Below are 16515 nucleotides of genomic sequence, written 5' to 3'. Positions count from 1 at the left end.
GACCAGAACTTTGAAGGACTGTTCTATTTAGTCCTAGCCACGTTTCCAACCTGTTCGACAGAATGTTCAAACCTACTGTATCAAACACCACACTGAGATCCAAGACAAGAATTGACACCTTTCCTGAGTCCGTGTTCAACCTTATATCAACCTTTCGCACTTTGATAAGACATGATTCGGCACTGTGATGAGCTCGTAAACCTGATTCACATTTGTCAAAAAGTCCATTTAAGCTCAAGAAATTGCCGAGTTGATTGTACAACACGTTCTCTTTCACACAGTTGTGTGTGTGAGACCAAAAGATTTCAGGACTGTTCCTGAAAGTTTCAGTCGCATATACAGTATGTATTGTGCTAGTTGTGTGTGTTACTGTTTGAGTAGTTTGTGTAAGAGCATTTCAGTAGTGTGTGAGTGATTTAGCTGTGTGCAAGTGAAAAAATTCCCTAGTTTGTGCATTTCAGTCGCATCTGAGAGCTCATCCAGAAAGAGATCATTAAGACTTGGTGTTGACACAGCTGGGGAGGTGTAATCAGGGTGGGGCAATTGTTAAATGTACACTCAAACCTTGCACTATATGGAAAGTCGAGACAATAACAGGAGACACGCACGTACGATAAGACGGAAGCAAGTTTATTGAAGTCACAGCAGAACGTACAGCATGAAGGACATACTGTGCGTGCACAAAGAGGTAGTGGCAGGAATTAGCTTTCAATCCATTTTGCGGCCTATTCGTTAATTAAAGCGAGTGCAAATAATTACAGTGACCCAACACTTTGATTGTCAGTTTATCACATTCCGTCAGGAAAATTCAGAGGATGTTACAACGGTTCCAAAAACAACCCATTTGGACAAAAAAACCCAAAAAACAATTGCAAAGCAGTTAATGATTTGTTCGTTGCACTGATTAAAAGGCAGTTAAGGTTCATATTTCAGCAATCGCGTACTGGGAGTAAATCAAGACGTCAGGAGAGACATATTAAAAAACAGGCGTGTACAAAGTCCCACATTTATTGTTCCCTAAAAACCTCATCAAAGCCAGGATTTGTTTTGCTCATATAGACAGGAATAAATACAAAACAAGTCAATCTTTGCTCATTCAAAAGACATTCCATTTAAAACCAAGAATCCGACAGTGAGCCATTCGATAGGGTTATAGAGGCAGTCACGGTTGAGTCACCATATTCTGACAACACGGAATTCCGAATGTGGAAAGAAAAATGAACTAAAACGTATTTACACATCTCTCTTAAAATGACCGCCGAGCTGCTCAACTAATACTGAAGCAATTCCATGATATCCTGCCCCCAAATGGAAGAATGTGTCGTTTCAGAGCGGTCATTTGGCGCGAGAGCGACGTTAAGCATTGTAGTTTTTCATTCCGAGGTGTTGTTCCCCTACAAGCTGAAGGTGGACAGGAGGTTGTCCTGACTGGAGGAGCGCTTGTAGCTGGAAGTGGAGCTGAAGTACGTCTCGCCGTCCGTGCTGATGTCGTCGTCGTCGTCGTCGTCGTCGTCCAGATTGTTGAGCAGTGGCGCAGAGGTGCTCTTACGCCTGGGATGGGGAAAAACCCAAATATTTGAGTGGGCAAACCTTCGTGCCACGTTTCATTTTTAAAATAGACCAACACGCCAGGTCATTTGGAGATGAGAGTAAAAAAAAAAAAAAAAAAAAATCAATCAATTCATTCCAATTCAATTGTGAGTTAAAATGCTTATATTAAATATGTAAAGGTGAAATATTTGTTTTCTAAATAGAGGAATACATCCCGCGACCCTGAACAGGATAAGCGGTATTGAGAATGGATGGATGGCTAGATTAATACAATCTTATAATAAATGTATGCATATATATATTTATTGATCTATGGTATATACAAAATAATACATTCCTAATTTTCAAATTGTATTTGTTTCATACCTAATACATTATTTAAAAAATCAACAATGTACCTATATTTATATTAAAATAATACATTTCAATAAATTCAATTTGAATTGTATTTATAATTAAGCAATTAGCATTAAATATATATTATGATAAAGCAATTAATCCATTATTCATTTGATGAACTTCACTTTTCAATGTATGATAATACAAGTAATTGACAGCCCAACTGAAAAATGTTCATAATTGCCTTTATTAGTAGTTTAAATCGCAACTATATATATATATATATAACTACGATCACAAAACAATTTATTACTAACACGTTTCAATTTAATGGCTTACAATATTTTAGTGCTCTTTTCATTGGGGGGGGGCTACAAATGGATTCATGGCATTTCCATTCATTTCAATGAAGAAACATGATGATTGTTTGGCGTTATGAGAGTGGTCACCACTGTATATGAATTTGCAAAGAAGCAAATATGGAAAATAAATCACGGTGGCCACACACAACGTTGACGTTTTGGGCCTATTTTGGAGATTTTCACTTCGGGGTGTACTCACTTTTGTTGCCAGTGGTTTAGCCATTCAGGCTGTTTGTTGTGTTATATTGAGGAGACAGGAAATTGAAACTGTTACGTAAGCTGACTTCTTTCAATTGCAGAAACGTGTCACTTCTTCAGTGTCAAATATAATCCAATATTTGAAGAAATGTGAACAGTGCACTCACATATGTGAGATACTATGACTGTTGTCTTTACCTCATCTCATTGCGCAGAGACTTGAGCTGACTCTGCAGCTGCTCGTTGGTTTCTTGTTGCTCGTCCAAGTCTCTCTGCAACTTCTTCTTGCCGTTCTCCAGTCTGTCGATCTCCTCCTCAGCCTCGTCCATCTGCCTCTTCAGGGCCTTCAGGCGCAGGTTCAACTACAGCGCACACGCGCGCAGGTTAAAGTGGCGTCGGGTTTGTCGGACTCGAGAGGTCCGGCGGGTTTTACATACTTGGTCCTTTTGATCCTGCATGGTGTGGTGTTCTTCCTCCACTTGCATCATCACCTCTTTAACCTTCCTCTCCAGCCTGCGGTTGGACAATTGCATGTTGGCTCGTTCCCTGTAAGACATGACTGACATTTTAACATCCCACTGCGTGATTTCCCAAGTCTTGCCACAGACTTAAAACTGGGTAAGCGTGAGGAAACCGTTATATGCATTTGTACATTAAACTGTATAAGAGACAATGTTGTTTATAGAGACGTTAAGTGTTGGACATTGTATTATTCAAAATTTTGACGCCGATATTTTCCCTTTTCCTGCAAATTAGAATATCGGCTCCAAATATCGGTTATCTGCGTCATTGACAACTAATGAACGGTATCGGCCCTGAAAAAAACATAACTGTCTTTCTCCAATGAATTTCACAGACGAGCTGGTCGAAAACAACAAAAACCTACTCAACACCAAGATGAATGTCCACAGCAGTGAATGAGTTCATAACATGCTGCTGCTGAGAGCATGTAGTACAGCCAATCAATGAACAGAGACATACCGTAATTTCTCGTGTATAATGCGCATTTCACCCCTCCCCCCCCCCTCAAATTTTTTTTCAAAAATCAATGGTGCGCATTATATCATAGGTATAGGGGAAGATTTTAAAAAAACTTTCCCATTGTATAAATGTATGCCGCCATCTAGAGGTTATGAAAAAGCAGTACACGTTCATTTCAATACGCCACCACCACCTAGAGGTTATGAGAAAGGGGTAGCCTACACTTTCATTCCAATATGAGAGGGGTACGTATGACTGCATATGTACCGTTGTGCTCCTAAGTTGACATACCCTGGCAGAATTTGTGGAATATTGTTTTATTTCATTTTTTTTTTTTTAATACGACTGATGACTGAACAACAACCATCATTCATTTATTTATGGTTATGTTTTGTTTGATGATAATGCTTTTCTGAAATGCTTGACACTTTAATTTGAATCCTATTAAAATAAAACTAAATGTGTTTCACCTGGCTCTTTATGTTTTCTTGGAAGAATTGTACCCATCTTACAAATTCTGCCTGGGTAATCAAACATATGAGCACAAGCACAAGTGAGTTTTCTCATTCACTAAATAAAAGTAGGGCTGTGAATTTCAAAATAAGAGCAAGTAAATAAAAACAAAGTATTACGTGTTCAAATAAAGTGCTTAACGTAAGAATAATTCTTTTTTTTAAAAAACTACCAAAATACAGATAATACTTCGTTTTTTGATCATTTTGGTCGAAGCAAAATCATGCACTGTAAAAATGCATTATACATAGGTAGAAGTGCTTTCCAGAATTTTGAGGTCAACTTTGGGGGTGCGTATCATACACGGGTGCGCATTATACACGGGAAATGACGGTATTCAATTATGAACAATGTGATCCTCACTTCGAAAACATTAAACAACATTCCTACTTCCATCCTTATAATCACCTCTTCTCCACTCCCACTTTGTACTTTGACCTCACCTTTCCTCTCCCTCCAGACGTTCCTCCAGCTCACAAATGCGATCCTCCAGTTGTGCAACCTGGCCCACTTTGCTGGACTTCTGCGAGTCCTCCAAGTCAGCCAGTTTGTTCTTCAGGTCTTTGCTCTGCGGAGACCACACAGAGGAACATGAGACCGCATGCATGTGCTCACAGAGAGGAACCGGATGTGGGAGTTGATGTAATAAGTTGAAGATGATGAAGATGATGATGATGATGAAGAGACACATTATAGATGAGGGTGGTCTACTGATACTTGGGACTGGGCTTCCATTCACACAGGAGGGTGTGTACCTGTCTCTCAAGAGCCATCTTGTCACACTCGGCGTCCTGCCGGCCAGCCCTCTCCTGCATGAGTTCATTCCTCATCTGGTCCACCTGTCAAGCCCAGACACAATTACTGTGAGACACTGTCTGCACAAACCTGATTTTGGACTCAGTACAGTGCTGAGACAATCGAGGCCTTGTTGTGAAAGCGGAGAGGCGCTGCGGTGAATCGGTGGGCTGGATTGTCTGGTTTTGCCGCATTGTCATTTTCGTGGAGACCTTCTATGTCAGCTTTTACAGCCCTTGCATCTATTTTGTTTTGAACGACAGCTTGTATCTCAAAGTAAATCCCGTCACTCATATCTCAAGGCACCACTGTATATATTTGTACCCCCTCCCAAATGCTTGAAACGTTTAAAATGATTAAAACACACTTTTAAAAGTATACCTTCACATCTGTTTTGACTGTCCAAAGGGAGTCTCGCATTACATCACTTTGAGGAAACAACAAGACTCTCGCTCTGACACTTCTTGCTTCAAGCTGCTACTCATTCCCAGTTGAAGTTTACCATACAACCGACCCATAAAAGAAAAGCGAATCAAACTTTGTAAATTTAGACACCAAAATGTTCAACCAAACCATATATTAATGAATGTCTGCTAGCTTTACGCTAACATACGATGCAAAAACAACTACTGCTTCAACAGACACAGAGCAGCAACGCATACAAACAGCGCATAGAACAATACCCACGGGCATAAATGTGTATTCGCTCTGCTCTGTGGGAACAACAACTACGACTGGAGCATAGTTGGGGACCTTCTGTGCCTCTTCAGCTTGCTCTTAATTCCAAGCCAGTGGACCTCAGTGCTGCTTGGCATGCGGCACAACATGGTGCTACACTGAAGCCGCAATATACATCCATATATATGTGTGTATATATATATATATATATATATATATACACACACTTGACCTAAAACAGGAAAAGTTTAGCGTGATTTTACGTCAGAAAGGGGGGAACAAAAATAAACATGACTGTAAATGTGTCCAAAATTTCTTCGGAAGATGAACAATTAAGATGAAAAGTGAACTGCGATATGGGATGACCGTCGATTGTGACATCATGAGGACCACAAGGACGACACTACATTCTCAGCGAGGCCAGTTCAAAGCAAAGCGAGTAGGAAAAGCCATCGATTCGGTTTTGTTTTTGTCTTCGACGGGAGCACAGACTTGGTGATATTTTAGGCCAATTAACGGGTGACAGCGGGCCGCTGTGATGAGCGATGGAGCCTATAAAGCGGCGCACGCACGCGGCGCGGCGCTTGAGGGAGCTGAATCAGCAGAGTGGAACATGCGGTGAAACTAATCAGCTTTGTGAGAGCCGGCGGCAGAGGAGAAGGGGAGATGACTCTCATTCAGACAGGAGGGGAGCACCTGGTGCCAGGAGAGACGCAGGTGTTCCTCCTGCTGCCTCACCCCGCACACCGCTACGCACTATGAGCGTGCCATATCCTGATAAGGTGCTACTATGCGCTTTGGAATAAATGCTCAAATGGCCATGAAGCCCACAGAGCAATTACTCCTTATCCTACTACTACTACTACTACTACTGTGCCGAGCTATGAATGAAAACTAGTGCGCTGCGACAAAAAATACACAAACGGCTTTGTGGAAAAGATGTTGGAACATTTCTTCCATTACAGTTCAAATCAAGCCCAAGATCAATGATTCGTCTTTACTAGTAGTCGAACTAGAGCATACGAGTAGGACAAAACTGTGCACTAGTTGACATCTGTGTGTTGCAAGTGAAGTGTTAGATGTTAACTAGTATATTTTTATAATGTCACTCGCCGTACTAGTAGCAAGCAGCTGTCAACGTTCCATAGAGAGATTTGGGCATTTATTCGACATCCTTGATATCCTGCTGAAGGTCCATGTACTAGTACGCTCTGTGTCCCCACAAGAAAATCCAGCATATCAGTAGAATGACTAGGCCGCACTAGTAGAACAACTGCCTCAGTAGGTTCTTTTTTCCCACTAGTGCATGAGATGCAGTGAGGCAAAACTGTGTTTTTTCCATTACTGTGTGACATTTCTGCAGACTAGTAGGACAACTTTGGCATATTAGTAGGACAACGACATGTTACTAGTGAAGCAAAGGTGCACGAGTTGACTTTTAGTTGAAACGCTAGACGTCAACTTGTCGAATTTTAGAATGTCGCAAGAATGCACGCAGTTAAGTCGTGCAGAGTTTTGCCTCACTAGAAATACAGCATGTAGTTGTCCTACTAGTATGCCAATGTGGGCCTATTAGTGCATACTAGTACATGGACCCTGAGCTGGATATCAAAGTTATGGAATAAACTGTCATGTGCAGTCATGCAGGCAAACACTGTGAGCACTCAACCTCTTGAACTGAGAGCTCCAGTGTTGCCATGACAACCGGCCTGAACCAAAGCTACTCCTTTTGTTTTCTGCCAAGATTTCCCCCCCCCCCCAAGTTTAAGGAGATTTGAAGTCACCACTAGACGACACAAAATCTCTCCCAAAAATAAGACGCACATCGGTTGCTGTGAAAACGTGCGAATCTCAATCAGCATTTGAATTTGACCATCGGCGAGAGCAGACCGCGTGGCTGATGTGTTACGCAACATGATGGCCTTGAGCGCTTTAATCGCTCAACATATTTTCGAGAATGTGACAGAGGAATGCAGAGTGCAGTGCATTCAATAGCTACATTTGCATGACATGGCGTCGTATTAATCATCGTTGTTAGGTTTTTCGATGACAATAGAGTTCCCTGTTTATTGCAGAGCGGTTTCTCAATTTTTCAGTATATTCTCATTCACTCCGTAAATTCCCTTTTACAGGCGCATCTCAATAAATTTGAACAGAGAGGAAAATAATATTCCATTCAAAAAGTGAAACTCATACATATATAAAATAGTTCATATTAAAGTAATTTGGATGATTTTGCGATTATAGCTTACAGCTAATGAAATTAGCCAAATTCACCATCGCCCAAAAAATAATAGTAATAATAATAATAATAATAATAGCCCTGCATAATATTGTATTTGGTAAAAACATACAGTAATTCCATAATGAAATCGAATGTGAACATTTTTCAATTGATCAAATATTATGCTGCGCCTTCTGGTGTGTGTGGCTTGGCCACCCGGAGGCAGTAGGATGTATGCAGTATGCAGACAAAGCCCGTCCCAGCGCCTCCATAGGCCACAGTCAGTTTAGTCGCTCTTCGCAGAAGATAAAGAATATGGGCCTGCGAGAACTGTTATATTATCTGACTACACGTCTGACTTGCTCGTCTGTTTGACAGTAAACTTCAAATGGGAGTGACGATAAACAACTTGAAGCCTCTTTTTGAAGATTTATAAATTATTTTATTTTTTTTACTCGCAAGTCAAAACAACAAAATCGGCCTAACGTATGTTTTAATTCACACAGTCTGGGAGGAAACAATGTGCTTATTATTGTAGTTTGTGGAGGCTTAGAACTGCACTTCATCTCACGAAGAACATTTTGGTTACCTTAATTAGCTGCAAGAGCTGAGCGAAATATTATACATCTAAAAAAAAATAAAAATCGAGCCGGCACGGTGAAAGACTGGTTAGCACATCTGTCTCACAGTTCAGGGGCCGGCGTTCAAATCCCGGCCCCGCCTGTGTGGAGTTTGCATGTCCTCCCCGTGCCTGGGTGGGTTTTCTCCAGGCATTCCGGTTTCCTCCCATATCCCAAAAACATGCGTGGTAGAGGTTGATTGAAGACTCTAAACTGCCCGTAGGTGTGAATGTGTGCGCGAATGGTCGTTTGTGTCTATGTGCCCTGCGATTGGCTGGCGACCGGTTCAGGGTGTGCCCCGCGCCTCCGGCCCGAAGATAGCTGGGATAGGCTCCAGCACGCCCGCGACCCGCGTGAGGAGAAGCGGTAAGGAAAATGGATGGATGGATGAAAAAAATAAGAGTTAGCATATTCTCCCTGTTTGGGTGGATTCTCCCACATTCCCAAAATGATAACTGTATTATTTTTTACAAATGCAGTAATGAAACATGAGAATCACCATTATTCTCAGGATGAAAAGGAACCAAATAACTTCCAAGTGAACTCTGCAACCTGGCCCTGCTTGCATATTTTGACTTGAATGGTCCTTTGCGACTGGCAGAACGCCCAACTCATCCTACATTGCACAAGACCAGCTTGCAACGCCTGAGTGCGTGTGCGCGTGTGTTTGCGTACAAAACAGAACCACTCAACACGCTCAGCTTCTGAATGGGTGACATGTTGCCGTCATTCACATACTAGTGGCTGCAGACGCGATGTTAGTGGGAGGATGACATCTGGATCTCATTTACAGGCTTAAATGGAACAGACGCAGCTGTGTGAACTAACAAGAACATGGACAGCAGGTCACTGACCCAGGTGAGCGCTGATAATCAATGTGTTCAATGTATCCATCCGCGTGTGTACCTGCTCTCTTCCTCGGTCTAGCCTGTCCATCAGCTGGTCTCCGTTCTGACGCTCCTCACCCAAGTCCAATTCTAGCCGGGCAATTCTGTCCTGAAGAGCAAGTCACACCACCAAAGTGAGTACGAACCTTTACATCGTTGCAAATGATTATATCTTCTTATGTCGCTTGGGCAAAACCGAATAAATTGCACTTTGCTACAATGTAAAGTTGTCAGTGTACAGCTTGTATAACATTGTGAATGTACTGTCCCCTTAAAATAACTCAACAGACAGCCATTATTTTCTTAACGCAACAAAAGTGAGTACACCTCGAAGTGTAAAGTGTCCAAATTGTCCCCAAGGCGTCAATATTTTCCAGCACTGGGCGATGCCACTTTTTTGAGAAACGACACACCAAATGTTGACCCTCCGGGCAAAATTCTGATAGTTTCACTGAGTGGTGTGCTCACTTTTGTTGCATCTAGTTACTTTAATCAGACAGTAAATGTACACTGTTATAAAAGCTGTACACTGACTACTTTACATTTTGTAGCAGAGTGTCATTTCTTCAGTGTATACGAAAATGTGATGGATGTACTTTTGCAAGCTGTTTTTTTTTTTTGTGTGCGTATCAATTTGTGATCAATTCAACAGGTGTACTGTACCTCCATGAGTTTGAACTGCCGAGCCCTATCATCCTTCGAGTGGGCGGAGGTCTGCACCGCCGCCTCCAGTTGATGCACCTTTTTCACCAACAGCTTCTCGCTGAGCACAGCCTCGTCTCGCTCCTGCTGGCACCGACGCAGGTCCTCCTCCCGGTGCGACAGCTATAAAAGCAAGGACATCAAAAAAAGAAATGAAATCAATAAAAGTGCAGTCCTCCTCTGATATGAGAGTTCAATGCTGAGATGTTGCTAAATTGAAATGGGAAATGCAAGAATGCAGGACAGTAACTCCGGTTTATGCTGTGAAAAGAAGATGGAAAAAGGCTGCTTGTAATTGTAGCATTGATCTGCCAAGTTCACATTGGCGGAGACTGTTGGGGCATCGCGGAGCAGCTGGAAAAGCACACTCAGGAGAGCTGAAGGAAGGAGGATGTGAATCCAGCCAGCACAGCTTTCACAACAATGATATCACAACCTCGGAAGTTCTCTCTTACTTCCTGTGCGGCGCGGCAGATGAACGACGACGCATCAGCGTTGGGGTAGGGAAAGAAAACGGAAGGAAGGCCTGGATGCTGACCTCCCCCACGAGCAGCATCCATATAAACTCGAAGACAAGGCTCCCCCTGAGGTGGAGACATGCTTTTTTTTTTCCCCCTAGCAGCAAACAATCACAGTATTTCAGACTAACCATCGTAGATCTCTCCCCCTTTTGCGGACATTCATAAACTGCCCTGTTGCTGATGCAAAGTGCTAATCCTAGTTGTCAATTTGCTCAATCTAATATGGGAAGCCGTTATAGCATTTATTCAAGATCAGTGGCGGTTTCTGGGACGTCCATTATGTGTGGCCGGCCGCACGGGGCTGCAGTGCTGGAAATCATTGGTGTTTGATTGGGGAATTTGCGCCCCCTATAGGGACGCTCCATCCCTCAGTGAAGTGAACGTGTAAAGGCCGCCTTATACTTCCGGGCTCGTGCCGATTCTGCAAAATAATTAAACACATCATCTGCTCATCTAAGTCCATTTGTTCTAGCAGGCACCGATTGACGGTCGCCATTGTTGTCGCTTTGTTCTTTCGGAAGCAAAAACGGCTACCGGAATTGGCCATAAAATGCAGCGCAAACTCCGCCCTGTGGTTTCCTAGCCAATAGCAGCCGTAGCGACATCCCCCACCGACTTGGAGGAGAACTGCAGCACGTTTTCAAAACAGCATGCGTCAGTTGCGCTCGAGTATGAAGGCAAACTCCACGCGGGATAGGCGCAGTGACGCCAGCGCGGTCGCCACCCGCGCGAGTATCACGAAGCCTTTACAGAATGAACGTGAACCTCAGGGCTGAGCCACGAACAATATTTCGAAACAGTGTTTTAAAGATTCTGATCAGCTAAAACAAATACAACGACTATGGGGAAACAACAACTATGATAGCAATAAACATTTCAGTTCTAATTGATTTGACAATAAACAGCACAGATCAAGAAGTGTACCTCCTCCTGCAGTGTTTGGGCTGCCAGCAAGTACTTGTCAAGCTCGTGGCCTCGCTCCTTCAGGAGCTTCTGCAGGTCCGTCAACTCCCGCCGGTTCTTTTCCTTGTAAATGTCAATCTGCGCCTGGAGCTCCCGCGTAGATGACTGGGACGCGTCCACGATGTCGTTCATCTGAGGGCACAGAACGGGTCAAATTAAGTTGACCTGGAAATGTTAGGTCCGTCCTGAAATTTCACCCTCAACACATTTAAGCATCATAAATGCTCCCTCAAACCTTTACAGAACACTGCGACACATAGCGCCACACTAATTCCCACCTGCACCAATTTCACTAAGAACTGACTTGCACTTTTTTAATTTATAGAGTTAAAAAATAGGGTTTCAACACAAGGGTAGGATTTCAAAGTAAGGCTTCAAAATAGTGTTTCAAGTCAGGGGTAGGGTGTACAGTATAAGTGGGGCTACGGGTCTGTCAGTCTCACGTGTTTTCTGGAGTTTTGACCATCAATGAGAAATGTCCGAGGGCTACTCGGGTGGAGAAATAGCTTTTCTCAGAGTTATAAGCCCGCAAGTCACTTAGACAGCTAGTTGTTGTGAACGACGTTCCAATTTCAAGCAGTTCAAGTACACGTGTGGACCCGCGATGTTTCAAAGCAACACGTCTTCCAATCGTGGACAGAAGGACTGTAAGAAGGTTACCTTCGAGGTTTGTTAAAGTGACAATAAATGTCTTCGAAATTTGACACGCAACAGAGAAGAACGTTGACAACAACCCTGCCTAATTTGAATAAATAAAATACAAATTGCCAAGTAAATAATCTAAAGCTGCACAATTGTGAAAAATCAAGGCGTTGCGTCCCCTTTCAAAAGCTCGGGGCGCGTCTGCTAAATGCGCACACTGACTGTCACATCAGACTTTTTAACTTTTTCTCTCTTAGTCTTCTGCCTTCTCTCCGCAATGTGCGCACACTTACGACTGACAACAAGGCACTCAAAAGTAGCCACGCCAGCCTGAAGCCCCGGTCCACACGCTAGCTGTTAAGTCTTGAGTTATTATTATTCCTTTTTTTTTTTTTTTTTTTTTTATTCAGGAAAAAATTAGTCGAAAGCTATATCTCCAAAATTGACTACTGAATAGTTCTCAGTCTTTGCAGGTTTTCAGCAATTCTCTTCAAACATTAAGGGTGGAACGCTTCGCAAAATCCACCGTTCGGGTCGTATCTCGGCTTTTTGGTCACGATTCGATTTTCAGCAGGTTGTAATTCGAAGTCGTCCTTTTTATGTACCAGAGATTTTGCGTTGGCGAGATAAAGACTCAGTAGAGGTGTCGATGGTCCCACTGCAACATGATTGGCTGCTGCATCGCGTTGCCATCTTGGCTAACATTAGCGCTACTGTACACACTGCTTCACTACGTCAGTAAATGAGGTTTAAAAAAAAAAAAAAAAAAAAAAAAAAAAAGCTGTGCAAGCCAATGAACCAAACTGCACACGCTGACCGAACCGAAACAGTTGAACCGAACGGTTTGGACGGTTTTCAAAATTCGTTCCACCCCTATCAAAATTGTATATATATGTATATTCAGCAACAAATCTCTGAATTGACTTTACAGGGTCTTTCAGGTTAACGCAACATGCAAAATGATCAAAATGCTTGGAAAGAACCACGTGCCTCTTTCTGAAGTTTCTCCACCGTTCGGTCCAGCAGCCTCCTTTCGTCCTCAATGTCATTCTTCATATTCTTGAAGTGCTCCTTCTGATCCTTCTCCTCTTGCAGCCTCTCCTCCAACTCCTTGTGCTCACTGCTCAGCTTGGAAAAGCTCCTCTATCGAAGCATATAAATACATTAAAAGAATGTCAGATTTGCCTTTATGTACGTGCACAGCAGAGAAGGCAAGAGTTGCTCACCTGCACATCTTCAAGTCGTAACGTCAAAGCTCTGTTAGCGCGAGACACCTCCTCCTCTTGCTCCTTAATTTCACTTAAAGACTCCTCCAGTTGCTGCTCCTCTTGCTGTAGAATTCAAGTTCAAACCTTTTAGAATGATCTGCAGCTCTCAGCCAACATGGCTGACAGCCATATATTTCCACGTCACCTCCATCCGGGCAACTCGGTCTCCCAGCCTGCTCTCCTGCAGCTTGGCGTCGTCGATGATGCGGTTGAGTTTGGCCACTTCGTTTTCCAGCTCCTGCGCCCGCCTGCGCAGCCGCTCCGCCTCTTGGCTCAGACGTCCCGCTTGGCCCTCCAGCGCGCCCTTGGCCGCCTCCGCTTCAGCCTTCTCTCGGACGACCGCTGCGCCGCTCTGGAGGTGACAAGACCGACAACGGGCTCGAGCGCGGGCGTGGTTCACAGGTGAAAATGTGACGCACAATGTGACATTTGAGATTCTGATAAATGCTTTGTTGATATCCTGATATGTGGCACGGATGTGTTTGTACACGAAGCTCAGCTTTCCTATGTCATAACCTTAACTGGTTGTGAAATTTACAATTGATCTACTCCCGTCCGACGGTGATCATGTTAACGTGCATGCGCCTATGAACCATGTTAGCTGTGAACAGCGGTGGGAAGTAACAAAGCACAAATACTTCGTGACTGGACTTAGTCCTTTTTTTCCCCCCAGGTATCTGCACTACCCTTTAGTATGAACGTTTCTGACAACTTTTTTCCCTTTACTGCCTACATTTTAGAACAAGTGCCACTCCTTAAATAGGCTTGTAACAGAGAGGGGTCAAGTCAACCACATTTGACATCTTAATGGATTAAGTTATTCAGGAAATTACAGTGACATGGAGGAACGTTTTTTCATTGTGCCAAGTTATCAAAACAGGTATTGTATGTAATCGGGGGAAACAAATTTAAGTCTCTCTCTCTACATATGTGTGTGTGTGTGTGTTTGCGTGTATATATATATATACACACACACACACACACACGAACTGAGCAAAGAGTCATAAACAAAAAATACAAAATGACAACACTCACAAGGAGCATGGAGACAACACTCACACTGAACTAACCGCATGGTACAGCTGGAGTCAGAGGTATATACTACAGTGTGCGTGTTTGACCTTCGGACAGTTATTTCGTTACATTCTCTTTTATTATGTTTGATATTTATATTTTACAATTAAGGGCTATTTTTCTTTTTTCTTTTTTTTTTTTAAACGTAACAAAAACTAGTGTTTTTTTTGGGGGGGCGCTGGAACGGATTAATGGCATTTCAATGGAGGACATTTATTTAAAATAAGCGTCACCGATACTGATCCCTGTCTTGGTGCCGTTACTGTACATCTGTACGAGTGCTCCTGCTCAAACAAAGCTCCAATACTACGACACTGATAGCACTTTTCCAGCCTGACATATACCTTCCGGACAAGTGGAGTAGGAGCCACGTCGGCCGTGTGGAAACACTTTCATGTAAACACGGATTACAACATTTTGTTCGCCACCTACAAATGATGCTTTCCAACATGGATGATGAACTCCTCTCTGGCGGTGATGGAGCCCAGGCTCCAATTTTCTTGAGCCCTTGGCTTTGCTCTCGTCTTCAGACCGAGACACCACAGAGCTCCAATGCCTTTTTGTTACCGACTACATTTACTGTATGTGAAATGTGGGGCAAGACTGTTAAGAAAACACGCAGCTGGATGTTGAAATATCGGTACGGCAAGTTGTTACACTAAAAAGTGTTACATCTGAGTGAAACTTGTGCCATGCTAAAAAAAAAAAAAAAAAAAGTTTATTTTTTTCTTTTTTTTGCCTGTTTCTGAACAATATGTGTTTAAAATAAAACATTTTGATCCCAACAATTTCGTTATCAAGTATCAGTTCTTAGTATTGAGGAGCACACAAATGTACGCAAGTACTTGTACTCTGTCTGAAAAAAAAAGTGGTCGTGGTGCATATCGGTGCAATATTTGGTGACATTTTCAACTGGATGTGTCTTCAGAATCAGAATGATCTTCATTTGCCAAGTATGTCCAAAAAAGACACAACGAATTTGTCTCCGGTGGTTGGAGCCGCTCAAGTACGACAACAGACAATTGTCAATTGACAGAGAATACTTTGGAGACATAAAAACACAGTCACTGAGCAATAAAAGGTTACATGTAATATGGTAATGCTGATACATGTATTTCTTTTTTTTTTCGACAAAATGATGCCGAGCAATTTGGAGCAGTTTGAAATGACTAACAGAACAAATGTCTGGTGCAGTGACCATTGTGCAAATGGCGCAGAGACTTTATGCAGTTTAAAAAAAAAAATCTTGTATTATGAGTTTTCTAATGTCAATATTTACCTTGGCTCAAAGGTTGGAAACACAGTGCTATAGACAGTACATTTCGAGACGGACACTCTAGTTTCTGTTGAAACCTGAACCTTCAATCTTCACCCAGTAATATTCTAAAGTTGAGAGGCCCCACTCATGGCGCCACCGTCATGTGTGAATAGACACGTTTCTTCCGTAGGAAGACATATACTGGACCTCCCAACTTCACCGCTGACAGGCCAGTCAGGCCAGTTTTCCTTGTCAGCACACACAGCAGCCCTCGGCTCCGCTGGTGACACTTTTGTTCATAACTCACTTCATGCAAATACGGACAGTAAATCATTGCAATTATTTGGTGTAAAGCTTAGAGGCACAAATGTTCAAGCCAGTATGACCCAAATGTCTTAGAATGGATTTCTATCGGTGCTGGTCCATGTGAGTGAGTAACAATACTTAATTATTTCTATAGGTTTCGGAATCACAGGAAACCCACAAAAGGGTCACAGGTTGCAGCACCAGCACTTCACTGGCCCAATTCCCACACTGTGTGTGTATTGAACCCACCAACCACTGACCTGTCGAGTGACAGGTCACTGCAAGAAGGTCTGCAAATTGTATTCACTCATAGGCCACAAGATTAGGTACACGCGAAACAATCTCATTGGATGCAATGCTGCTTTTACAAAGATCATGTTTATTTTGGATTGCCACGGTCAGAGAGATATTAAGTGAACAATATTTGTTATTGTAGTCTTGATTGCTTTTGGTACTCATGACAACAAAGAGTTACTCATTCAACATACATTCTTTAAGATTACTCAGCAATTACTGAGGGATTAGTAGTACTAAAAAAAAAAAAAAAAACACATTATAAACTGTATGACGGTGTTATTTGTCTGGAATTTTAACTCTTCAAATAGAATGTGAAAACATAAAACTCTCTTTTTG

General features: G+C 42.6%; 1 protein-coding gene across 1 annotated transcript in view; it reads right to left on the bottom strand.

The window, feature by feature from the left end:
• Window positions 1-609: 609 nt before the first annotated feature.
• The window catches only part of cgnl1 (cingulin-like 1), a 35825-nt gene continuing 19919 nt past the window's right edge, over window positions 610-16515 (bottom strand). Inside the window, exons 9-19 of the mRNA XM_061756717.1 lie at window positions 13390-13596; window positions 13203-13307; window positions 12967-13119; window positions 11296-11466; window positions 9812-9973; window positions 9168-9257; window positions 4700-4783; window positions 4388-4512; window positions 2888-2996; window positions 2649-2812; window positions 610-1551 (exon numbers count right to left, since the gene is read on the bottom strand). Coding sequence (XP_061612701.1) covers window positions 1395-1551; window positions 2649-2812; window positions 2888-2996; window positions 4388-4512; window positions 4700-4783; window positions 9168-9257; window positions 9812-9973; window positions 11296-11466; window positions 12967-13119; window positions 13203-13307; window positions 13390-13596 — 1527 coding nt within the window. The 3' untranslated portion in view covers window positions 610-1394. The remainder of the gene's footprint in view (window positions 1552-2648; window positions 2813-2887; window positions 2997-4387; window positions 4513-4699; window positions 4784-9167; window positions 9258-9811; window positions 9974-11295; window positions 11467-12966; window positions 13120-13202; window positions 13308-13389; window positions 13597-16515) is intronic.

This window comes from Phyllopteryx taeniolatus, chromosome 2 (assembly GCF_024500385.1).
Source record: "Phyllopteryx taeniolatus isolate TA_2022b chromosome 2, UOR_Ptae_1.2, whole genome shotgun sequence".
Taxonomy (NCBI): Eukaryota; Metazoa; Chordata; class Actinopteri; order Syngnathiformes; family Syngnathidae; genus Phyllopteryx; species Phyllopteryx taeniolatus.
This window is presented reverse-complemented; position numbering and strand designations above follow the sequence as displayed.